This window comes from Ruditapes philippinarum, unplaced genomic scaffold (assembly GCF_026571515.1).
Source record: "Ruditapes philippinarum isolate M1 unplaced genomic scaffold, ASM2657151v2 ctg3028_1_1_1_1, whole genome shotgun sequence".
NCBI lineage: Eukaryota > Metazoa > Mollusca > Bivalvia > Venerida > Veneridae > Ruditapes > Ruditapes philippinarum.
Genome location: NW_026859431.1, coordinates 80,139 through 108,035, shown reverse-complemented (window position 1 = coordinate 108,035; position 27,897 = coordinate 80,139). Strand labels below are relative to the sequence as shown.

General features: G+C 33.3%; 1 protein-coding gene across 1 annotated transcript in view; it reads right to left on the bottom strand.

Moving 5' to 3' along the window:
• Window positions 1–5,665: 5,665 nt before the first annotated feature.
• The window catches only part of LOC132756491 (soluble scavenger receptor cysteine-rich domain-containing protein SSC5D-like), a gene marked incomplete at its 5' end in the record, with an annotated part of 37,610 nt that continues 15,378 nt past the window's right edge, over window positions 5,666–27,897 (bottom strand). Inside the window, one exon of the mRNA XM_060747572.1 lies at window positions 5,666–6,021. Within this exon, the coding sequence (XP_060603555.1) occupies window positions 5,747–6,021 (275 nt within the window). The remainder of the gene's footprint in view (window positions 6,022–27,897) is intronic.

The window sequence follows — 27,897 nt, the reverse complement described above, 5'->3', positions numbered from 1 at the left end:
TGTCCGGCTGAATAGAGATAAAAGGGCCATTTCTATTGTTATTTTCTTTTGTTTAATTGAGGGCCATGGCCCCTTATTCTCTTGTTACTGAATGAATTATATTGTTCTCTTTTGTTCTTTTACAGTTAGATGGCCCCCTATCCCACTGAATAAGTGCGGACGGACAGACACCGGAAGAATTGTGATCACAAAAGCTCACCTTGTCACAAAGTGACAGCTGGGCTAAGCATAATAAATGTTCAAATGTAATTAATAACTGTGACATACCACTGACCATAGTAATAAAATTAATAGATTTTCAACATTAACTTTCTTTCTCATGACATTTTTTTTTTTTACATATGACAATTTGTTCATATTTTGTTGTACTCAATAAATTGATTACAAGAGAAGTCTGATTATATATATATAAAGCAACTATTTTTCATTAGGACAGTACATACACAATCAGAAAGCATGCAATTGCAGAAAACAACTCAAATACAAATAGAATGTCATATCTTGTTGGTAATTTTTAGAATTTTTTTTTTTAATCGGCACTTTGTCTTTTACCAACCTCAGATACCACTTAATAACAGTTTTTTTATTTAGCTAAAAAACGATCGCAGCCATTTAAACAGACAAGGGCCATCAATAATGACATGTGTCAATTGCATGTTGCAGCTACTTTGTAGCAGGAATCACAAAATCATTAACAGGGCAAAACATATTTTTTAACCAAGGGACATAACTTGGCTGAAAATCTTTCAACCAGAAAACCTGTGTAATATGCGCAAGTACTTCAGCTACTGATCAATCCTGTAAAGTTTCATTAAATGGAATTAGTGGTATAAGAGGAGTAGTCAGAACAAATTTTATTAACACCTTTTTCTTCAAGGTCCATAAGTCCACCAAAAATCTTCAACCTGAAAACCCATGTAATATGCCAAAGTACTGGATCTACAGATCAATCCTGTAAAGTTTCGATGAAATTGCATAATGTGTGTATATAGCCAATCATGATAATTATTCATTGCGTGTTCTTTAATTAACTATATTAACCGAAAATTAAAATAACTGCAGTGTCCTACATGTATGTTGTTACTGCTATTGCTTGAAGATGACAGCAATAATTTTCATGAAAAATCTATTTCTGAACTTATCAATTTTTTTTCTTCTCCACCGATTGTAACGATACATGTAAGCCTTTACCCTTATCGAAAACACCTGGGTTTAGCTGTAAAAACCGTAGTGACAACACAGCTATTATTAAGGCTTTACACAAAACGAAACATAATGTAGAATAAAATGTTTATTTATGTCTTCAATACCAATAAAAAATTGTAAACGGTAGTTTTGCTATGATTGGCCGAAGTTGAGTAGTTTTCGTCTATCACAATATTAGGATTTTGATTAATCAAACCCATCGATATTGCAAAGTAATTTTTCAGTCCCTGGAAATTCAAATAATCGGGTTGGACTATATGTTTATGCTACAAATTATGGAAAGTTTAATAAATAATTATGCGAAGAAACTTTTTGGAATGCATATGCTGACTCAGATGATATATGGTTTCCGGCAAGTTGCCTTGGTAACTTGCAGAATAAAAGAATAAATGGCATAATTTCGAAAATGCATTCACCAGCAAGCAAATTGTTTCTAAAATTTACATAGTGGCATACAACCTATATTACTATAATTTACAACTTGCAAATTTAATGCCAACATAAACAAGACAAAACGTCAATAATTATTAACATTTTTTCTATTTTTTTTTTAAAGTACAGTCCTACCCTGGTTATTCGACAACCCTTTATTTGAATACCCAGCATTATCCAAAGTATATTGGCGGTCCCGTTTTTATCTTTATATAAATCAATATAAATACCAGCGTATTATTTGAAATGCAGTATCCAAATACCTCCTATTTTTCGAAGTAAAATTTTGGTCCCGATTATACAATTATGAAAGAATTTCACACCTATTATTCCAAGCCAGACTAAGAGGTGCAGATCCACTTACTGACTGGTCGACTTGCGAAAAAATATCAACAGTCATATGTGTACTTAGACAATCATGATAATTACGCTTTGTGTGTTCTTTAATCAACTTTAATTTAAACATTACTGTGTCCGATGTTGAAATCTGAAAATTAATTCACCGTGTCCGATGTTGGTACTGTTATTACTTGAAGATGACAGCGCTAATTTTCATAAATACCGTATAATTATGTTAATTTGTCAAAACATCCAAAACTTTTTTTTTCATTAATTGTAACGCTATATGAGAGCCTTACCCTAATCAAAAATACCAGAGTTTAACTTTAAATACCGTAGTGACAATACGGCTATATCATGGCTTTTAAGGGATTCTCATTTTCTCTATTTTTTGCATGAAAAGAAACGATACAAAAACGAAACGAATGATACAAAATGTAGAATAAAATGCAAGTATTTATGTCTTCAATGCCAATAAAATAACTTCTACGCATCTTTTCTTTAACATTTATTTTTCTCAAATGATTGCAGGAAGTATGTCTGTTGTAAACGGAAGTTTTGCTATGATTGGTCAAAATGGAGTATTTCTTGTCTATCACCATATTCCGATTTCTATTATTCGAACCCATCAATTATTAGAAGTAAATTTTCAGTCCCCGGCACTTCGAATAAATGGGGTTGGACTGTATTAAAGCTTCATAAATTTAATCAATCACAGATAGAATTAAGCTTTAATCGATAAGTTTGGGCAATTAGCCATGTCTTTTTCCCTGAATCAGCTTTTGTCCGCCCTGTCATTTTCATGGGAAGGCTTTAGTCCCCTTGTCATTTTTGGATGGGAGGGCTTTTGTCCATTTCCCATGTTAAATATTGTACCAGCTATTAGTGTAATCTTTTTTTCACAATAATGATGCTTCTCAGTTTTTATAATTTTCTCACCAAAATGAAAAGCAACGGTTTGACATCTTGGAAGGTACTGATTGTAATTGGTCACAGTCAAGATTTATGGCTATTTCTAAATGGAAGATAATGACATTATGCATGTTTTTTAATCTCGGGTAGAAAGGATCTATAATCATTAATTTTCAGATTTCAAGTTTAATTGATAATTAACCCAAATTTTACCAGAAAATCATTAGGAATTCAGAAGTAAATCTGGAGAATTCATAGGTATGAGTTACATAGAAATTAGAAAGAGAAATTAAGGAACCATGAAAATAGTTCAGATTTCTGAAGTTTCCGAATTTTCCCAGTTTCATAATTCGAAAGTTACACTGAATAGTGTTCTAAAATGATATCAATCATGACCATTTCCTTCGAAAACAGTATTGTATCATTTCAACGTATTTTGCGACCTGGTCATAAAGCATGTTTTCACCATGGTTGTATCATGGTTTGTCCATTAATTTTTTGAAATGGTGCATATATTACAAAATTACAAAATACATGTTCCAACCTTTCACAAATAATTTCTCCTGCTTAATGTGCATTTTGGCTGTATCAGTAATCAAGACAGGGGATTGTAAATAAACATGGCGTTCAAATCAAAATTTTGGCCACATGGTTTAAGAGAAGTTGTTTAAGGACATTGTTGGCACACATATGCACAATGGACGACGGACAAAGGCCATCACAAAAGCTCACCTTGAGGACTTTGCCTCTGAATACTATTTATGTGTATTGTAATACATGATGTTATCAGAAACAAATTGCTACAAAAGTACAAATTCATTATGTGTTCATGAATTGATGAGAAAATGAATTACGACTAAGTGTGTAAATTGATATCATTAAGGTCAGAATATCAGTTCATTTTGGTTTTGATGTCAGTAAAGACCAATAATGTATTTATCAATTAGACAATTACCATTATAAATAAAGGAAATGGAAAAACATCATCAAAAATAAGTAAATAATTAAACACTATATTTATTTCTTGTAAAATCCAAATACAAAATTACAACCAATATATCAATGATAACACAACAAAATCATGGCACATTTTCAGAACAAGTATGATATTAACAAATATTATTGCAGATTTCTGCTATATTGCAACTATTTTATTATTCTTATCAAATTTTCCTGTTAAACAAGTTTCAGACAAATACCTTATACAGAGGTAAATCATTCATGACAATAATTAATAGTCTATATTTGATTAAGATACAATTACATTCTCAACAAATGCTTATACTTTGATACATGAATTTGTCTTCCATGATAAGTATGGTCTTTCAGGTTTACATCAACAGGATGTATAAACAGGAGAAACAATTGAAAGATTTATTATTTGCTCTTAATCTTTGACCATTTTATAAAGCAAACAATAGCACCGCGAGGCGGAGCATTATATGCCTGAAAGTTTTTTTTGTTTTTTTTTTTAAGTAAGGATGAAGCATTTGTAAGACATAACATAAATTAAATAAAGTATTACCTCCTTAAAATAGCAACCCTCCTATAAAGTTTAAGTATGGTTGGCCAAATAGAACTAAAGTTATGCTCTGGAAACTGTTTTCAGTTTTGAGGTAATAGCGACCTTGAACTTTGACCTTGTGACCCAAAAATCAATAAGGGTGATCTACCCAATATGGACAATCATCCTATGAAGTTTGAACACTATGGGCCCAATAGAAATAAGGTTATGTTCTGGAAACTGTTTTCAGTTTTAAAGTAATAGTTACCTTGACCTTTGACCTTGTGACCCCAAAATCAATAGGGGTCTTCTACCCAATATGGCCAATCATCCAATGAAGTTTGGATATTGTTGGCCAAATAGACCTTAAGTTCTGCTCCAGAAACTGTTTTCAGTTTTAAAGTAATGGTGACCTCGACCTTTGACCTAATGACCCCAAAATCAATAGGGGTCTTCTACCCAATATGGACAATCATCCTATAAAGTTTGAATATTGTGGGCCAAATGGAACTTAAGTTATGCTCCGGAAACCAATTTGCTAAAAGACAGACGTTCTCACAGGACAGTAATTATGTGGCTACTCTATTGTTCTCTCTATTGTTCTTTTTAGCCATACAAAAGAAAATAGCCACATAAAAGAATTACAGAATGAATGACATCAAAGAGATAGAACAGTTACCTATTGTCCCTCTAGCCGCAAAATTACTGTCCTGTGAGTGCGGATTAAAAAGACAGACAGACGGACGGACGCCAGGGGGTATAACATTATATGCCCGAAATTCTTTCGGACATATAAAAATAATATTTTAACACAAGCACAATCAAAATACAATATTTATTCTTTGGTAAAATTTTGTCCATTTTGATTTCTTTTAGAAAAGATATAATTCAAAGAACATCAGAGCATTGATCACATCTCATATGCTTAAAGGAAACATAGTTGTAGGAGAAGTAAATTTTTCACGACATATCTACAGAAAAGTTTGTAAAAGAGTTACCAATTTCACCCATATTGGAAGTTTTCCGTCTAAAATGTAATATTTCTGAAGTTTGATACATGGATCTGGACTTTCAGTGCAAAATCTTGATAAATGATAGGTCTGAACATGCAACAATAAATTCAATATAGTAATATAATGGAATGTCAAGAGAAATACATTTGTGAAGTTATCATCACTTTTTCAAGACCAAAACAAACCATTTAGAAGACAGATATAAAAATCTAGGAAAGTTCTGTGCAAGAAACTGGGAAATGTGTTTTTTTTATTTAGATATCTTGTATTTGACATTTCTAATATAAACAAATCATCATTATTGTCATAATATTTTGTTGTTTTGTTTCTACATTTATTGTCAAAATGAGGACATGTAAGTATTATCAATATCTGGGACATTCCTGTTGTTCTTCTTTCTATTAGTTTTTCTCCGTAGGCAGACTATAACACTTATTAGAACCACAATAACAGCAACCCCTCCTAAAACACATGGAACTATAATTATAACTATATCTGGAGATTTGTTGGTTGTAGATGGAGGAGTGGTAGATGGAGCTGATGGTGGTGGTGGTGTGGTAGTTGGTGGTGGTGTGGTAGTTGGTGGTGGTGTGGTAGTTGGTGGTGGTGTGGTACCTGAAATTACACAGACATCAGTCATTCATTTCTTAAATCTTGACAGAATTACTTAAAATGACAAAGGGGTACATTTTTGAAGTTCCAACCTCTAGTAGTTCCTGACATAATGGAATGGAACAGGACAGGATGGGACAAGACAAAGTGATTCCCATAAAGCCCCAAAAACTATGTTTTGTGGGGATATAAATATATTTCAACATCTCTACCATTGTTAGTAATATCTTAGTAATTCAATCAATTTTCTTATAGTGTCTTTGTAAATCATATGGCACTATCTATTTAGACCTTTGAGTCATCAGATGACATACCAACACATTACTAGATTACATAAAAACCATTAAATATCTGATCAACATTTTCCTGGTCATTTGATACAGACTCTTCTGTACACATTTATGCAAATGGAACAAAGATATCACATGATTTTGAGCTTTATGGTTAATTGTGTCATTGTTCCTATAAATTATATAATAATAAGTATTGTAATAGTTTGATAAAATAACTAGGCTGTTTAGTACATATTATAGTCTGTCCCATCAAATTTGAACATTCCATTTTTTATTTAATATAATAGTAAAATCATTTAAATTAATGTCATGTTAACCCTGACGTCAATATCTCTAGGCATGTTTTTCATTTTTTTCATAAAGTCACGAATGTTGTCAAAATGCTAAAATTATATTTTTTCCCGTTGACATACGTTGTAACCTGACGTGACGTCCATTTCAAAATGGCGGCGCCCATATAGACGTCATTTAGGGTTCGTCTCACAATTAGCGTGAAATATACTCGGTAATTATAAAAAAATATTATCCTTATTCACTTACTGGTCAATAGCTAAAGGTTATCATTAAAATGAAAAATGACAACAAAGTTGGAGTCAAAAAGGCAATTTTACTAGCAAACCATTATTTAAAATAATCAAAATCATTTGAAGTGAAAATATCAGTAAGGTTTATAAATTCTAACACACAAAGATTTAATTAGTTACCATGATATAATGTCGTATTTCATATTTTTTTAAGAAAGTGATTTGATTATAGCTTTTCAATCAAGCGCGTATCTTGAATACCGCAACGCGTCGTAGGGGAGCGGGAATACCAGCTAGAAGACTATAAAAATGGTTCTTTGCTAATCAATGTTTAATTTAAATAATTCTGTAGTTGTCTGAATTCTGTCCATTAGTGTGCATCACGTCTATTCAAAAATTAATAAATTGACCACGTTCGATGGGATACAAAAATATGTTACCCTTCTTATTTCGGGTGCGATGTTCGTGCACTAAAACTTTCCGTAGGTTTCAACTTTCACAAGAAAATGCCAACAAATACTACATTATCATGCAAATCTGACAAAAAAATATTAAGAAAAATGATTCATTATATGTTCACCATTGGTTTGCTTGTTACCACAGTGTCTACTTTAACTAACTCCGTCGCTAACGGAGAACACAGACTCGCGTTCGGGGAAAATGTAAATTATAAGAATATAATATCATGCTTTCTAGTTTAAGCAATCAAACGAAGGCTATTCACTTTAAGCTCGTAAATACATGTTTATCTTTCCGTCTCGCAATTCAACAAAATGTCCAGAAAATACCGGCAGTGATTTGATATTATTAAGAGAAAGTTTGAATTGGAGTGTTCAATAAGCGACAATAAGTGGTTTTTTTGTAGACACAAAATGTTACATGTATATGTTAGTGTTCATCCGTGCTGTTCTACAGAAATTAGAAACTTCGAAGGGAGCTATAGCGACAGGAGAATGTTTCTAATTTCTATAGAACAGGTAAAGATGAACACTAACATATTTAGTGTCAAGTTTTATTTGGCCCTTGATTACGTCACTACGCGGTACTATGAAGCACTATGAAAAATAGAAGGCGACTATGAACGGATTTCAATATAGTATCGACTTTTTTTCTTCTATGAAAATTAACACACATAATTTTTAAGAAATACAGCGTTTTCATTGGATGACAAATATAGCTGGACACTAAATAATTATTTTGTTTATATGAAGGGTAGATCGAGTCAAAGAGAAACATCAAGTGACGTTCTCAATAATTTTAGCCTTCCTAAAATTTGAAAATATTCAGTGTTTTACAAAAACAAAAGATCTAAAATCTAGCATATTTTTCGCAGGAGAAAAATACCACGTATTGTATATTTTGTAGCTAAAAGAGTAAGATTTACAGAAGTCTTGAATAACGATAAATATGTAGGGAAACTATTTCTGAGAAATATAAAAAATGTTCAAAAACATAAAATCAAAACGAATTTTATATGTAGTTAATGAAAGAAGTATTGTACTGTTGAAGATTCATGTCATTTTAAGTGTGTTTAAAATTATTTTTAAATGTTAGAAATCTATCAAAAGTTTTATATTATTAATATATGAATTGAACGTGGAATTTGCAAAATCTGGGTTTACAAAAATTATTTTAAATGCCATCAAGACAAATTTATCTCAACGCTTAAAATGATCTGTTTGAGGTTACATATGCCTAACCGCCCTCTGTCAATGCCGCAACTGTAATCATCCATAAAAAGCGCGAGGCATTTTTGTTACGTCATATATTTCGTCAATTGTTGTTGACGTAATAAAGTTTTTTTTCGTGAGGAATCCATAAGCATTGTGATGTAGACAACTAAAATTTATGGGCCGTTCTTGAATTATGGATTTGGAACATGCTGAATTATGATGTGTTTCATTTACATATTTCATTTGCTAACCAGATAACTCCACAAATTGAAGAATGTTTTAATAATGAGACGGATTATCAGTTTAAACAAGAACCGGTTGAACCGGGTGATGCTCCCCGAGAAGGTTCTGGACACAGGAAAGTATAAAAAAAATGAACAAAGGGCAATTACTCCAAAATTAGACCAGGCTTTGTTTAGGTTCTTGAAGCGTTGCAGTTCTATCCAATTATATCTAGCTACCTACAAAGTTTCATGTTGATATCTCTAATAGTTTTAAAGTAATGTCCAGGACAAAAGTCAAAAAGTAAAAATAAACAAAGGGCAATTACTTCAAAATAAGGCAAGGCAGAGTAATGATTCTTAAGCACTGCACTTCCACCCAATGAGACCTATCTATCTACAAAGTTTCATGTTGATATCTCTTATAATTTTAGAGTAATGTCCCAGACAAAGTTCAAAGTGTCAAAATGAACAAAGGGCAATAACTACAAAAGTAGGCAAGACAGTGTTACAGTTCTTGTGCACTGCAAACTTACTCAATGAGATCTATCTACCTACAAAGTTTCATGTTGATATCTCTTATACATTAAGAAATATGTCCCGGACAAAGTTCAAAGTGTAAAAATAAACAAAGGGAGATAATTCAAAAATTAGGCAAGGCAGAGTTAAGGTTCTTGTTCACTGCACACCTACTCAATGAGATCTATCTACCTACAAAGTTTCATGTTGATACCTCTTATACTTTTAGAGTTATGTCCCGGACAAAGTTCAAAGTGTAAAATAAACAAAGGGAGATAATTCAAAATTTAGACAAGGCAGAGTTATGGTTCTTGTGCACTGCACACCTTCTCAATGAGATCTATCTACCTACAAAGTTTCATGTTGATATCTCTTATACTTTTAGAGTTATCACCCGGACAAAGTTCAAAGTGTAAAATTAACAAAGGGGGATAATTCAAAAATTAGGCAAGGCAGAGTTACGGTTCTTGTGCACTGCACTTCTACTCAATGAGACCTATCTACCTACAAAGTTTAATGTTGATATTATTTATAATTTTAGAGTTATGTCTCGGACAAATTTCAAAGTGTAAAAATAAACTAAGGGCAATAATTCAAAAATAAGGCAAGACAGAGTTACGGTTCTTTTGCACTGCACACCTACTCAATAAGATCTATCTACCTACAAAGTTTCATGTTGATACCTCTTATACTTTTAGAGTTATGTCCCGGGCAAAGTTCAAAGTGTAAAATAAACAAAGGGGGATAATTCAAAAATTAGGCAAGGCAGAGTTATGGTTCTTGTGCACTGCACTTCTACTCAATGAGATCTAACTACCTACAAAGTTTCATGTTGATACCTCTTATACTTTTAGAGTTATGTCCCGGACAAAGTTCAAAGTGTAAAATAAACAAAGGGGGATAATTCAAAAATTAGGCAAGGCAGAGTTATGGTTCTTGTGCACTGCACTTCTACTCAATGAGATCTATCTACCTACAAAGTTTCATGTTGATACCTCTTATACTTTTAGAGTTATGTCCCGGACAAAGTTCAAAGTGTAAAAATAAACAAAGGGGAATAATTCAAAAATTAGGCAAGGCAGAGTTACGGTTCTTGTGCACTGCACTTCTACTCAATGAGATCTATCTACCTACAAAGTTTCATGTTGATACCTCTTGTTGTTTCAAAGTTATGTCCCGGACAAGAAAAGGGGACGGACGGACGGACGGAAAGACGGACGGACGGACAAGGCGGCGACTATATGCTCCCCCGAAATTTTTTCGGGGAGCATAAAAATCTGGATCATCAAAAGTGTAGGAGTCATGACTCATGTCATTAAGGATTTTTGAAGTCAAAAAGTGGGATCTACGGAACTGGATAGAAACTGGCAATGAAGGAATCTTCATATGCGAATTTGTCGTGACGTTTATAAAGTTCATCGGATTCTATTAAGCTTAAAAGTAAGTGCAATTTCTAGATCTACTCCATGTGACTCGGTGTTCTTGTTGCTTATTTTTCATTTTTTAAAGTTTTCCATCATGCATTGCAACTAAACCGTTACATCTTGTAGATCCAGCTTTGTAAAATAATCATGAAACGACCCCGAGAACCTCATGTATATATTAGAAACATGACACGTGCTTTCTCCCGTTCATCTTCAAATGAAGAGTACTTCGGCAATGGCTACGGAAAATAAACAACAGAGATTTTCCATAGAGAAATCAAAATTTGCTTTCACAAGAAAAGTAGACAATTTAGAGTAAAATCCTGAAAAATCTCGAGGGTGACTTTTTTTTAGTTTACAAAAATGTTTTACTTTTTATTCAACGTCGTTTTGTTAATTCATACCAGGCAAAAGTTCATTTCCATTTTTAATGGGACAGACTATAGTACATATCCATTAACAGTTTACACTTTTTGGAGAATTTACAAAAGAAAGCTATTTTTGTGACTTTTTAAAAAAAACTAAGTGACAGCATTGCTTAAATTAAATAATACAGCTGTAATAATCAAAATACTAGTATTGACAATGAAGAACAAACATGAAAATAAGATAATGATAATAATCATTATAAGGTTTTCGAGTTTTTATCCAAAACAACATACTACAAACATACAGCTATAGCAATGATTTTGCTTTCAGTTCTTATAAAATCAAACAAGCAGATTGTTTTGAAAATGATACCCTGAAATAAATATCCTGAAAATTCCAAAGGAAAGACATCGCAGGACCAGACCATACAGTGCAGTATTTTCATAAAGCCTCAGCTTTCACATGTATAAATAGCATGTTATCCTAACGCATCGAGTCCACAACGCCGCTTCAACGAACCGTAAAAAACATGACCAAACCATGCGCGCGACCATGTCAACCCCAGAAATCATAGTTTTCCTGGCGTCGTTGAATAGTCCACACGTGTTACGCTTACTTTCGTTTTCTTATGCAGTTTTTGAGGGTTTGTTTTGTATTTACAGCTCTCGGCTTTTTGTTTGTCGGTAAGTGTGTGAATTGACGTGAAATTTTTTTTTGTTATTTTTATTTCTTATACAGTATTTTGGCTCTGTCTAGGACGTTGTCCAGACTTTGTTGTTTTTTCAATATGAGCCAGTCCGAAGACGATGTCTCGGTAAATAGGAATTTATCTGTTCAGAATGAAGATGTGTTACATCTTTCTGACAAGAGTTCAGAGTTTTCTGGATTTTCGGAGGACGATGTCCCCGTTAAGAATAAGAGCCGTGGTAAAGGGCCTGGCAGAATTAAAAGTTCAGTGTCAAAAGTTGGTCAAGAGGTCGCGAAAACTGGTAAAAAATCGACCAATGTGGATAAATCTAAGACAACAAAGACCTCTGTTAGTGATAAAAAGGGGACAAAATCAAGGAACGCTAAACAAAAGTTTGATTGATTTAAATAAATTATCCTCTGATGATTTAGAGTTGTTACGTAGTAAATTGGGGCTTCCTGCTCCACAGGTTTCTAACACTTTTTCTATGGAAACAAAGTGATATGGAAAATGAGTATGTTGATTTGGCCCGAGCACCTAATATGCAAATTGAAGTTGAAAATGATTTTTTAGATAGCGATGACAGTATTGGCCACAGACCTGCAAGGCATGCTAGAAGTCGAGATATGACTAAAAGGCTGATTGATTCAATGTTTGGAGAGGACGATGTGTCCCATGTTAGTGATGATGAAGATTGGGGCTTGCCTAAAATTAAGCAGAGAAATAAAGGTGAGGCAATTTCTTCCTCCTTAGCTAAACTCATTAATACTGCCTGCACCGCACTTTGTGACAGTGATGAACTTTGTGATAAATATCCTGTACCAGCTAACTGTGAGAAGTTGAATCCTCCAATGGTGAACATGGAAATTTGGAAAGGTTATGGATAAACGTTCTCGGTCTCATGACCGTCTATTTCAGGATATTCAGTCGTTGTTAGCAGCTGGTATGGTGCCCATTATTAAGCTGGCTAAGATTTTGAAGACCTCTATTTCTGCTAAACCACAGGCTAAACAGTTACTATCTGATTCTTTGTCAATTCTTGGACAAGCACAGTATAACATAAGTATCAGACGTAGATATTTGATTCGTCCATCATTGAACAAGAGGTATAAAAATTTGTGTAACATGTCTGTCCCTATTTCAACCTCTCTTTTTGGTGACGATATTTCTAAAGAGATTAAGCATTGTGAAGTAGGGGTTAATCTGGGAAAGGATTATAACGCACAGTATAATAGGAATTCTTTCAGAGGTCGTTTTTCTAGAGCAAGGCATTTTAACAGAGGAAGAATGACACCTTATCCACAGGTGCGGGGTGGTTATTCCCAGAGAGCTCCATGAGGAAGGGAACATTTAAGTCTGCCACTGTGACGGCACCCCAAACGGGGAGAAATAAGTTCGGTAGGTAAGTTAAGATACTTTATTCATGCATGGGAAAAGTTTTCTAATGACCCTTGGGGTTTTGAGTACTGTTCAGGGTTATTCATTAGAATTTGATGTTTATCCTGTGCAATATTCTTTACCAAAGGAAATCAATTTTAATACAGAAGAAATGAGTATTATAGATTCTGAAGTTGAAGATTTGCTTAAAAAAGGGGCTATTGCACCTTCTGTGGAGGAAAGTGATCAATTTATTTTCTAATATTTTTTTAGTGAAAAAGCCAAATGGTAAATATAGACCAATCATTAATCTCAAAGAGTTAAATAATTTTGTTCATTATGAACATTTCAACAGGAGCATTTCAAAGTAATTTTGGACTTAGTTCAAGAAAATGATTTATTTTTGTTCAGTTGATTTACAAGATGCTTACTTTTCCATTCCCATTCATTCAGAGTTCCAAAAATTTCTGAAATTTTATTGGAGAGATTCATTATATGCCTTTGTTTGTTTACCATTTGGTTATAGTGCTGCACCTAGAGTCTTTACCAAATTATTAAAACCTATTTATGCTGGTTTCGTTTCTCAAGCCATCAGATGTGCCTATTATATAGATGATTCTTTAAATATGAACTGTGATAGAGATTTGTGTCTAGAAAATGCAAAGATTATTTGTGACACATTACAGTCTTTAGGCTATGTTATTAATGAGAAAAAATCAAGTTTGGTACCCAGTCATAAAATTGTCTTTTTTGGGTATCTTTTGGATTCAGTTCTTTTTATGGTGTTTTTTGACAGAGGAAAAGATTGAGAAAATACTTTCAAAGGCTAATAATCTCATTCACAGTGAGTTAGTGATTGTTAGAGAGCTTGCTTCATTTATAGGGTCTGTTATAAATGCCTTCCATGCAGTTTTAGAAGCTCCTCTTCATTATAGACAAATGGAAAGATGTAAAATTAATGGATTAGGTAAAAATATGAATTTTGACAATAAAGTGTTTTTTTTCCGAAGGTGCAAAATCTGAAATTCGTTGGTGGCTTGAAAATATACGTCTCAAGAATGGTAAGCGAATACGACCTCAAAATATTTCCTTTTCGTGTCAAACAGATGCTAGTAAACTTGGCTGGGCTTGTGTTGATGTTTCATCAGGTTCAGTTGCTAATGGTCGTTGGTTAATTTGTGAACAAAGTTTTGCCATAAATTATTTAGAACTTTTAGCTGTTTTTAATGGAATTAAAGCCTTGTATGATAGTTTTAAAAAGTTGTCATCTTCAGGTTTTTTCAGAACAATGTGACAGCTGTAGCATACATAAATGACATGGGTGGAATGTCTTCCCCCAGTCTTGATAGTTTAGCTATTGATATCTGGAATTGGTGCTTAGAGAGATCTATATTTTTATCAGCTAATTATCTTAAAGGTTCAGAGAATGTACAAGCTGATTATTTTTCTCGACATTTTCGTTCAGAGTCTTGCTGAATGGATGTTAAAAAAAGGAGATTTTTGATAGAATCTGTTCACAGATGTTCTTTCCAGACATCGATTTATTTGCGTCTAGGTTAAACTGTCAATTGTCAAGGTTTGTGTCATGGTTTCCCCAGCATGGGGCATTTAGAAATGATGCTTTTTCGTTTCCTTTGGTCAAACCTTAAGCCCTATTTGTTTCCACCATTCTCGTTGGTTGGGAGAGTTATCAATAAATTAAAAGATGATAAGGTTAAAAAAGCTATATTGATTATCCCTTTGTGGAGAACACAATTTTGGTTTCCACTTATTATGGATCTTCTAATTTCTGATCCTGTTAGGTTGCCGCGTCACAAAGATCTGATGATTATGCCTCAAGATTCCAGTACAGTGTGTCCAATGGTCCATTCTACAACTTTTGTCGCTCTTCAACTATCAGCAGATATCTCCAGGGTAGAGGATTACTTCCAGAAATTGTTGCAATCATCCTTGGTTCCTGGAAACAAGGAATTCGTAAACAGTATTCCATGGCATGGAAAAGATGGCTGTTTTGGTGTTCACAGAAATGTAAGAATCCCCTTAAAGCAACTGAAATGGAGGTAATATCGTTTTTATATTTTTGCATCTAGACAAGAAGTCATATTCGGTGCTGAATTCTCACAAGGCTATGTTATTGCAGACTTTGTCATTGTTAGGAAATGATTGGTGTGATTCACCTAATTTGATTAAACGTTTTATGAGAGGATTTTTATTTTAAAACCGGCGTTACCGAGATACAAGTTCACATGGGATGTGACAATAGTTTTTGAAAATTGCTTAGTACTTGGTATCCTTTAGAAACTTTAAATTTAAAGTTTTTTAACATTAAAAGTTACGGCACTTATAGCGTTGGCATGTGCTCCTAGAGCTCAGACAATTATGTCACTTGATTTGAATTATATGAAGGTACAATAATTCTTATTGTGTGTTTTATTTCCCGAATCTATTGAAGACTTCAGTCGTGGGAAAAGAAAATAATTTTTGTGTTAAATTTGAGCATTTTAGGAAAGAAAGTTTGTGTGTATATCATACATTATTATATTATATCAAAGTAACGGAACAGTTGAGACTATCTGATCAATTATTAATTTCATATGTAACATTTAATGCAGTTACATCAAGCACTATTGCTAGATGGCTAAAGACAGTGTTACAATTGTCAGGCATTGATGTTGCCATTTTTAAGGCCCATTCTTTTCGTGGGGCCTCGGTATCGGCAGCAGCAAGAAGTCAGAGATGTTCAATTAAAAATATCTTGAATACAGCTGGTTGGAAATCGGACAATAACTTTTACAAGTTTTTTATTATAGACCTATTATTGAAAATGAGGATCTGTCTTTTTCTACAGCTGTTTTTTCCTCAAAGTGACAATCTGGATTTATTATTTTTTGATGAAATATGAATTTTATATTTTGTTTGATATAAAATATTATGGATTTGTCAGATATTACATTTGTGTTTCTTGATTGGCGTTATGTGTCTTTTCATTTTTCTAATGACATGGAAATATTTGTTGCCGATCTTTAAAGATGCTATTTATACATGTGAAAGCTGAGGCTTTATGAAAATACTGTCCCCCCTCATCCAAGCTTTAGTGATGGATGAGGGGCAGTATTGGAATAAAGCCGGAGGCTGAGCATGTATAAACCCCCCATTTTTGGGTGCTACAAGTTTTTTCTTTTTCCCTCCCAGTTTATTTTTTATGTACGTCAACAAATTTTTTGGGCTTTGAATTATGATTTCTGGGGTTGACATGGTCGCGCGCATGGTTTGGTCATGTTTTTTACGGTTCGTTGAAGCGGCGTTGTGGACTCGATGCGTTAGGATAACATGCTATTTATACATGCTCAGCCTCCGGCTTTATTCCAATACTGCCCCTCATCCATCACTAAAGCTTGGATGAGGGGGGACATTTTACTATTCTCAGTGAGTTGTAGCCAGGACACACAATGTTCACAAAGGCCTGTCAATGGTGTTCAGGGCCAAAGTGAACTTACAACTGTATCTTAAAGTGAGTACCTTCAGTAATTGTAGAGAATGATAAAGCACACTATAAACATGAAACACGTTGTTTTTTTTTAGTTCACAAAGGGATATATAATTTAAGGTTTAAGGAAACTGATCTTCAATTATGATCAATAAAATCATGATTCTTGAATATTGATCTTCAGCTTTGATCAAAGAGACAGAATAAGAAGTTTCAAGTTAATACAAAGATTGATCATGCATGCAAAACTTTAACCAGTAACTTGAAATGATAACCTTCACAATGTTTAAAACACCAGTTTAATGTCAACTTTAATAATAATGACAATGATTATATACTCATATGTTTTTGAATTTGAAAAACATTCAACAATGTAAAAATATGACACCTTTATGTTCCTTTCTTGATAATGCATACCTTTGAAGAAAACAATGAGCAAATAACCAATCTTACTGAAACTTTTTTCTAATTATTTGCTATTTTGGACTTCTTACAATAAACCTTATTTTACATATTACACAAAAAGCAGTTATCAGTATATCAACCTCAAATTTAAAACAATCTTATTCTTCAAAAATAGCAGAAAAATAATACAACTATGATATTGAAAGATATAGTTACCTGTAAACTTACGAGAGTTCAGTGTTAAAAGTATCATTTATTTTTTTACTATCAATAAGACAAACAAAAATGTTTCTACTTAAATACATGATTGTATAATTATACAATACAAAATATAATTTGTAGTCAGTTCATTTGAATATCAGACAAGCATTTGTTAAATTCATATCTGCAGCAGCATGTGTTAACAGAAGGAATACAATAAGTATCATTTGATGAAATATGATAAATATATTTAGTGTATGCTATCATCCTTCCCACTGTCACAGGAAAGACTCTGTTAAACAAAGGATTGAGTAGTTGTGATAACTTTCACGGAGTTCGTTGGAAAACTTTTGTATATATGCTACAATAACACTTGAATGATAAAAATGATAATCTTTAAAAAGCGAGTTTTAGGTGCTTAATTAAACTTTAATGATAAAACTTGCCTTACACATTGAGTTATTTGTCAAAAACTAATTCATAGACCATTTTTCATCTCCTCTTGCCAGCCCTTTTCCCCCCTATCCTACAGGTCCGAATATGGGCCCCATTCCCCATCCAAATATGTTTTTTTTTTCCCAATCCAAAAAAAATATTCCCTGGGCAATCTAGAAGTCGGCAATTTGGAAGAAAAAGTACCGCATTTTCAATTTTGGTGTTGGGAAATAGAGTTAAGGAAGTTCCGAAGTCATTAAAGATATCTTAAGCTAGTGATATACTGAGTTAAAGTTGTATCCTCAAATTAACTGAATAATTATATTCATGTTTTGTGAATAAAAACAAGATTTTTAATTGATATCAGTTTTACATTTGTACACATTTTAGAGTGTCCTTGTATTTTTGATATGACAGAAAAAGCTGAACAATTTAAGTAAGATTAAATTAGATTTATTTTAACAATTGTAACACCTTGAATGCTAGCCTAATTTCCCAAACTGGCAAATTTCAGGATAATTTTTTTTTTCCAAAATTGAAAAATTTTATGACACAAATTTCCCAAATTTGCATTGTAGCGTTTTCCCAAAATAGAGGTAAAAAGCCCTGCTTGCTTAAAATTTGGTAGTTTTGAGTACAATTCCACATTATCTGCCAATTTGCACATGTTTATTTCTGGTCTTCATCCTTGCCATGCACAGTTACCTAATTATAATGCAAAATTGCAAACATAAAGCCATGGCTAACAAATTTATATCCCATTATTTCACATATCCTGGAGTTCTTGTGATAAAGGTGTCATAGAGATCTTATGATAACTTTTGTTACTGCCAGTGTGTTTCTTGCGCTAAATCACAGCATGTTTTAGCGGGTTTTTTTTATTATTCAATACGGTTCATTAGGCCATCCTTAAAAAAATGTTTGTTTGCAGTAACACGACCGACTCACAAAATTTGCCCCTACTCAAATTTTTTTTCTTGGTCTGGGTAAAAAATTTATTTTTTTTTTTAATCAGAAAATTATGCCTTGTGCTTTGTTTTTGTTCTTTTAAAGGTTAATAGAAGAAATAAAATGTAGTTCTTAGGCAATAGAAAATAAATAACTAGATTCTCATCCAAATTTCGGGAAAAAATGGGGCGGGTGGGTGGATTTTAATTTTTATTTTTTATTTTCCATTCTCGGTCTGGAATTGCACACAAGGAGGTCAATACTTGTGAATTTGTTCTATATAATAGGTTCTAATATTATGTGTTTGTAAAATACATAGATTCAGATTGAGAATTGAAGCAACATGATAATATATCTTGATTGTAATGATCTAGCTGTTTTATTGAACCTTTCATATTTTGACATCAAACCAATTGATGTTTGGACAATATAAAAAAAAAACAATATATAGATCTAAATGTATTGTTACAAAATAAAACATCTTAATTTTATAAAAGAGTTGAATAAAGCTGACTATGCCTATGCAGATCAATAGGGCCTAGTGCTTTTACATGTGTAAATTAATTAATCAACCACTGAAGCTACACTAAAAGACAATCCTATTTATATATCACATTGCAAAAATAACATCTAAGCTATTGAAAATTTGGCAAAGAAAGTACAGAGATTTATCTATTATATTAAAAGGCTATCTAATTTTCACTTTCATACCATGACTAGATATTATAAAGATGACATACAAAATCAAGCAGCACACTGACCATGAAGATTCTATGCGACATTCATTGTTAAGGCCACAAGGACCGGCACCCTTTTGTTTATTTTTGGTTCAGATGATTATTTCAGGCCGTGACATTTCAAGTATTATATGATAACAACCTGGGTGAATGTCAAAATGACGGCTTTTCTTTGTGTGGCTTTCAATGAAGAAACAAAACAAAATGTAGACGGTAGAAAAAATAAAAATTTTCAAAATCCTGAGACTCCCAATTCAACTGTTTCTTCTTGATTAATTCCATCATAGAGCTTGTATAATATATCTGTGATTCCACACACCCCCCTCCCTCAAGAAAATATCCATTGTACAACACACACTGGCAAATGTCTCATTCTAAACTAATGTAAACAATACAGTAAATAAATTTAATTAATAAACTATATTTAAAGTGTTATTGGACAAATTTTATCAATACAAGGCTTCCTTTTGGTGACTTCTTTTTTTTTATTATAAAAATCGTAATCGCGAAAATATGTGACAAACAAGAAAATGTCTGTTTCCTGCATAACCATTCACAATTCTAGCTTATTGTTGATTTTGATTTGATCAGATTAATTATTTTATGAGTATTTTTAGATTGTTATTCAGCTGCTGTTTTTAAAGGCATTGTAAACAAAATTTCCAAATTTGTAATTTACGGCAACAATTTACCGATGCTGTTTATGAACTGCTGTTTATTTGAATATTTTACTTGTCCAAAATTGGTCTTTTGTGGTTCAAACTTCAATATAGTTTAAGTTCTTTAACACATTTCATTTTAACTATCAAAACAGGTTATTTTTAGCTCTAAGAAATTTTATTTGGACCCGAGGATTTTTCACGCTCGGCCCGCATGATCCAATCTATTCAGCCAGGACCTAGACCGAGACTGACGGACTTTCGGCCGTACAGATGATGATACACTTATATACTTCAAGTACTCGGCATCCGTACACAGTAATCAAGCTTAAAACTTAATTCTTTTTCTTTCTTTCTTTCTTTCTTTCTTTCTTTCTCTTTTTTTCTTTTTTTTTTTGAAAATAAAAATCGTTCGGGCGGAGCCATTTTTGCCGGGCGGGCGGGGATGAGAATCTGGGAATTTATTTTCTATTGCCTTATTAAATTAGAATTCAGTAATCAATTTATTAATTGTTACCAGATTATCAAAGCATATATTGTCCAGCATTTTGAAATTCCATGTTTATTTGGGAGTACAGTTCAATAAAAAAAAAAAAATCGACCTACCTACCTACCTTGAAAATTCTGGGTCGGGTTACTGCAAACAAACATTTTTTTAAGGATGGCCTTATTGACGAGTGTTTTTGTAGTACATACAGGTTTTCCGACGTTTGTTTCATTTTACGCCTTTTCCCAACAGTATTTCAGTCATATAGGCGGATAGTTTCCTAACCATCGTTCCTGGAGAGCTACACCAGTACTAGACTACCTAAAAATCCTCCACGCTAAACTACCAAAGCATCTCCCGGGGAACAAACCCACGCCAGAGAGGTAACTGGATAAGAAGCCATCGACTCTAACCCCTCGAGCACGGAGTACTCCGTTACAGTTATCACAAAAACTCCTGACAAGTTATCATATGAACTCTTTCTTTCATTTAACAGTTCCTCCCCCATGACTGTATGGTTTATTAATACATAAATGAATGGAGACAGTTGTAACAAAAGGTATGATACCCAATAAAAAGTTTGACAATGTACCCTTTAAACCAAAGAAAATAAATATATATATCAATTGCATTAAAAACAAAAATTAGTTTTTCAAAAGACCCCCACCTATAATACTGAATATAAAAAAAAAAGAAGAGGGCCAAGATGGCCCTAGCTCGCTCACCTAATCCATCAAAATCATCCGGGCAATTACTTAGACAAGCATCCTGACCAAATTTGATGACAATTGAGTAAAAAATGTTACCTCTAGAGTGATAACAAGGTTTATGGTTAATTTGGGCAGAGTGACCAAGATTTTCACCCAAAGTAACCCATATTCAAAGTTGACCTAGAAATCATCAAAACAAGCTTGCAGACCAATTTCCAGGATATTTGGAAACTTTCCGACCAATTTCCAGGATATTTGGAAACTTTCCGACCAATTTCCAGGATATTTGGATCAAAACAGCAGACACTAGAGTGTAGAGATTTTTCAATTTTTTGCTCCTGTGACCTAGTTTTTGACCAGAGATGATCCATATTTAAAATTGACCTAGAAATCATCAAAACAACCTCCCTAATCAATTTCCAGAATATTTGGATCAAAACTGCAGCCACTAGTGTTAACAAGATTTTTCTATTTCTAGCTCCTGTGACCTAGTTTTTGACAAAGAATGACCTATATTAGAACTTGACCTAGAAATCATCAAAACAACTTTCCTAACCAATTTCCAGAATATTTTGATCAAAACTGCAGATATATAACATTAACACGATTTTTTCTATTTTTAGCTCTTTTAACCTAGTTTTTGACCCGAGATGACCAATATTCGAACTTGACCTGTATTTCATTGAGACTAACATTCTGACAAAGTTTGTCACTGCTAGAGTGTTAACAAGCTAATTGTTGACGACAAACAATGCATGAGACGGACGACGGACATCCATCACTATACCTCACCTTGACCACTTCGGTTCAGGTGAGCTAAAAAAAAAACATACGGTTTCTGATATGTTTAACATTTTAAAACAAATACTGCAAATTTAAATCAAATCTCTCTTTTGTAAACAATAATGACAATCAAATAGTGCTATAAAGCTATGACCATAATTTAGATAAAATAGTCTGACAAATATCTTTAGTTTCAGACCAAATAGTTGTGACCACACATTACTAAAACTTTAACTGCAAAACCTTTGCCACCAATATTGACACAGGCAAGTGGCAAATTGTATTCCTGATATCAAATATACGACATAAAAAATAGCAAATTTACTGTTGTAAATGGCTCAGATTCCAACTTTTCCATTAAATATACAATGAAAACTTTTCTTGGTTATCAAGTTAACATACAGTCAAACTTGTCAACAAAGGCTACCAAGGGGAAGTATAATAGTGCAAATGTCAACAAGGTTTTTTCACCTTTGGACTGTGTCACCTAGATTTGACCCCATATGACCCATATTCAAACTTGATTTAGAAATCATTTAAACAACCTTGCTGACAAATTTCCAGGAAATTTGAACTGAAAATATTACATCTATAGTGTTAACAATGTTTTTCCATATTTTGCTTCTGTGACCTAGTTTTTGACCACAGGTGACACATATCGAACTTGAGCTACAAATCATCTAAAAAACCTTTCTAGCCAATTTTAAGGATTTTTTGGCTGAAAATGTAACCTCTTGAGTGTAAACAAAGTTTTTCAATACCATATTTGGCCTCTGTGACCTAGTTTTTTACCCCAGGTGACCCATTTTCGAACTTGAGCATAGAAAACATCTAAAACATAGACATATTTCCAGAATATTTTGGCCGAAACAGTAAGCCACAAGAGTGTTAACAAGTTTCTTTTTCTATTTTTGACTCATTTGACTTTAAGTTTTTCTACCGAGATTACCCATGTTCGAACTCATCCCAGCAATTAATGGGACAAACATCCTGAAATTTGGTAACAACTGAGGCAAAAATGTGACCAAAGTGAATGTGGATGGACAACAAATGACAGACATTTAACAAACCTACAAGCTCTAATGAGTTGTTATCGGGCATATAACAAGAACTGTCGGAGGACAGTATTGGCTCGACTATTCAAAAATTTGTCACAAGGGTGTTTTATTGAGTATAATAATGCTAGTTACCTATGAATACATAAAATTGACCGAAAAGGTACAAAGGCTTGTTATTAAGATGTTTTATCAAGTAAATCACTGCTTTATTATTATGAATGCATAAAAATGTCCCAAAAAATCACAAACTCTTCAGTAGTTATGGAGATAACAGCTTACAAGCAAAACTTCACCATGAATTTCAAAGTTGAAAAAGGGGAGAAAAATCAGCCTAAATGCAAGATAGAATTATGGATCTTGGTCTGTGACCTACAATTAAATTCTAAATGCATATGTGAAGTTTTAAATAAATATCTTTAATACTTATTGAGGTATGTAAAACTTGCATGTAAACATTAACCTAGAGACTAAGTAGAAAAGGGGAGATGAATCAGCCTAAATGCGAGTAGAGTTATGGAACTTGGTCAGTGACATACAATTATGACTCTCCAATTATGACCCTAAGTACATGTGTAAAGTTTCAAGTAAATATCTTTGAAGACCTTTAACCAAAATTTCTAAGTTTCAAAGGGGCAAATAATTTTGCAAATATTGCAGGCAGAGTTATGCAATTTTGCAAACTGATGTACATTGTTACTATAAAAAAGTATTGTAAATTTCAATTGAATATCTCAAGCAATAATTGTGATATTTGACTTTACAAAAAATCTTTTACCAAAATTTCTAAGTTCTAAAGGGGCATAACTCTGTAAATATTATAGGCAGAGTTATCCAACTTGTCAATCTGGTGTACATTGTTACTATAAATAAGTATTGTAAGTTTCAATCAAATATCTCAAGCAATAATTGAATATTTGAAATTACAAAAAAACTTTAATCAAAATTTCTAAGTTAAAAAGGGGCATAATTCTGTAAATATTGTAGGCAGAGTTATCCAACTTATCAATCTGATGTACAGTACGCTCACCGCGGGTTTTGCTTTTTCCGCGATACCACCGCGGACGATTTTTTTTTATCGCGGACAAACGCGGGGGTTCGTCCGCGATGAGAAGCCTTATTTCCCCGCGATCCCCGGTGTTCAGTTGTTTCCACCGCGAACAAAATTCTGACGACCGTTCTTCATTCATCGATAAAATCAGTCACCCGTTTCCCGCGGGGGAACGCCATGGTCAGTATAAATTAACCTCCAAAATTAATAGACGTTTTATTATTTTTTAACGTCATCTTTTTTACACAATGACTTGAAAATTGACCACAATCGTCTCCTTAAATGTTATTATACGTTAAATTATTTGAACGGAATTTGAAATAAAAATAATTACAGCTGTACCTGTTTTTGTTGTTGTTTTTAATATTTTTGTTATAAACATCCACAAAACTGTTCGTCCACATACCAATATTTTTACAACTGAAATATCATTTAATGTATATTTTGGTGAAATAAACACTTTCTTTTAATGTTCCAAATAAAATATAAGACTTTATGATCAACATGCAAATAAACAGAAACAGTAAAACGCATCTGACAATTGAAAGAGACGTCCTGGAATATTGCCTGAATAAATTGTTGAGGGTTACGTTTTCAAAGTTTTTAAATAAGAAACAAAAGCTGGCATATAAATTGTTGTAGTATCTTTTTCATAAATGGCATATGCGAATTTTTCATTATTTGACTTCAAGTTTCTCACTACCGTAAAGTTGCGACGACAAGGATTTATCTTGATGTCGAATACATATTATACATTACCCAACACAATAACAAAATTTGTACATGTACTTTTATTACAACAAAAAAGAAAACAAACAAACACATTTTACATATAGTTACATGAATATGTACAGTAAATGTTACAGTACGTACGTATACTGATGTTTAAATACAGTAATTAATTTTCAAAATTAAAGGTTTCCACCGCTTTGACCGGTGTTTGACCGCCGCGTTCCTCCGCAATTTACCACTGCGTTCCGCGGGGGAAACGGTTTCAGCCGCCGATTTATGTCCGCGGTGGTGAAAATTTTCTGTCCACGGGGTCACGCGGACAATATATGAGCAAATTTTCGTCCGCGGTAAACCTCATCCGCGGGGTCACGCGGGTTTTGAAAAAGTCGCGCTGAGCGTACTGTACATTGTTACTATTAATAAGTATTGTAAGTTTCAATTGAATATCTCGAGCAATATTTGAGATATTTGAATTTACAAAAAACTTTAACCAAAATTTCTAAGTTAAAAAAAGAGGCATAATTCTGTCAATATTGTAGGCAGAGTTATCCAACTTGTCAATCTGATGAACATTGTTACTATAAATTAGTATTGTAAGTTTCAATTGAATATCTCAAGCAATAATTGAGATATTTGAATTTACAACAACAGCTGTCGGTAGGACAGCAACGCTCGACTATTCTGAGTGCTTGATAGTAAAAAAAAATGCTTGATACAGTTACCTCCTCCTGTTTACAGGTTGGGGTCATGATGGTCAAAAGTGTGCAAAGATTCAAAGCCATATGTCATTGGACTTTGAAAATATTTGAGGTATAACAGAAACTTTAACATAAATTCTAAGTCAAAAAAGGGGCACAATTCTGTCAAAATGCTTGATAGAGTTACCTCCTCATGTCTACAGGTTGGGGTCATGATGGTGAACAAGTGTGCAAAGTTTCAAAGCCATATATCTATGGACTTTGAAAATATTTGAACTATTACAAAAACTTTAACGTAAATTCTAAGTCGAAAAAGGGGCATAATTCTGTCAAAATGCTTGATACAGTTCCCTCCTCATGTCTACATGTTGGGGTCATGATGGTGAACAAGTGTGCAAAGTTTCAAAGCCATATGTCAATGGACTTTGAAAATATTTGAACTATTACAAAAACTTTAACATAAGTGGTTACGCCGACGATGTCGCAGACGCCGACGCTCGGGTGACTGCAATAGCTCTACTTATTCTTATCGAATAGTCGAGCTAAAAAACTTTAACCAACGCAGACGCGGACGCTGACGCCGACGCGACTACAATAGCTCTCATATTCTTCGAATAGTCGAGCTAAAAAGGACATAATTACATATCTGTTTTGATTCTGTCATAAGTGATTAAAATTTAATATGGACATGTACAACCAATAAGTATCTTTTGATTACTGCTATCAATATGTTCATATCTATTATCATATCAGTATCCCATGTATGAATATGAAGGATTAATGTATTCCTGTTGTCTCGAATAGACTGGAGAAGAGGAATATTGGCTGTTTCCATGTCGTCTGCTGTCTCCATGGTAATCTGGTCTGTACTGATAACCACTTATATGTGTCGGGTAAACATGCCCCGTTGTATATCCTGACCTGTAGTCATCATACCCTGATAACGATTCATTGTTATATAATCTGCTGAGATTTCTATCACCCTTGTACACAGGGTTCTGTTTGACCTGACTTCCCAAGTGATACCCATCATACCAATTATACCTATCATCATGTAATGATCGTGATCTCTTGGTCTCTTTGTGGTTTGATTCTCTTGTATGACCTCTACCATATAATATATAAGGCTTCTGCTGATGTTGCTGGACTGGTCTCATATTTACTTTGTTATGTTTTCCATGTTTGTGTCTTTCATGACTTGTAGGTTTTCTTTCCCCCCTTCGTAGTCGATAAAATAAACTAAAAAAGATGATTGTCCCAACTACAGCTATTACACCAACAGGTACAACAACAACAACTATGATCATTTTATCACTTAAAGATGTGGTTGATGGTGTAGTGACAGGTGTGGTTCTTGTTGTCAGGGAAGATGTTGTAGGTGTAGTTGTTGCTGTAGTGGTAGATGTTGTCGTTGTTGTAGAGGCAGACATCGTTGTTGTAGAGGCATGTGTGGTTGTTGTTAAGGCAGGTGGTGGTGTTGTTGGAGAGGCAGGTGGTGTTGTTGTTGTTGTAGAGGCGCGTGGTGTTGTTGTTGTAGAGGCAGGTGTTGTTGTTGTTGTGGATGTAGTGGTAGATGTAGCTGAATAGAAAATGATATGTCCTCATTTACCTCTTTATACCAAAAAGAACTCAACTTTCAAAATGAATCAAGTATAACAAAAATACATGTTTTAACATACAGCATAAAGTGTTTAATTGGCAAAATTTACCTAGATCTATCTCACTTTCTGCTCAGTTGAGCTCAGAAAAACAAATAACACAGCATTAATTCGGAACATAAATAATAACTGTAAACACATAGGAAACAACAAAAATATCTACTGTTTCAACTTAAGCAATGCTGTCATATCTTTTTAATTATCTTGGATGGTATGTGATTTTTTTATTTTGCACTGTTAGATTGTCATTTTCAAATCTAAACAAATATGTGATATGAAATATTATTGTATCTTTCAAAACAACTTTTGAAAAAGTTTGTATAAAACATCATTTAATGAAGTAAAATATCTCTTAAACATAAGCACCTTAATATTTACAGTGTCATTTAACTCTTTACCTGGCGACTTTGTGTATCTTACTATATAAAGTGAGCTACCAACATGATAAGACCACCAGGGGTTGACACTAACTTTTAAGCCAGGAATCCCAATGGGACATCTCTTTTTGAATTCAAAAGTCCCTTCTGTAAGTTGGAAGTCCATGATTTTTTTATTTATTTATAAGAATAAAGCAATAACCTTTGCCTATCAGTATTGATACGCAAACTTATTTCTATTGTTCTTTTGTCCTACTTTTTGGGATGTTGATCATAGCCCATCTGTGATAACATTAAGTAATGAAGGAAAGAAATCCGCTATGTTACCTTCCAGCATTATTAAGTTTGGTAATAAAATCATACATGCA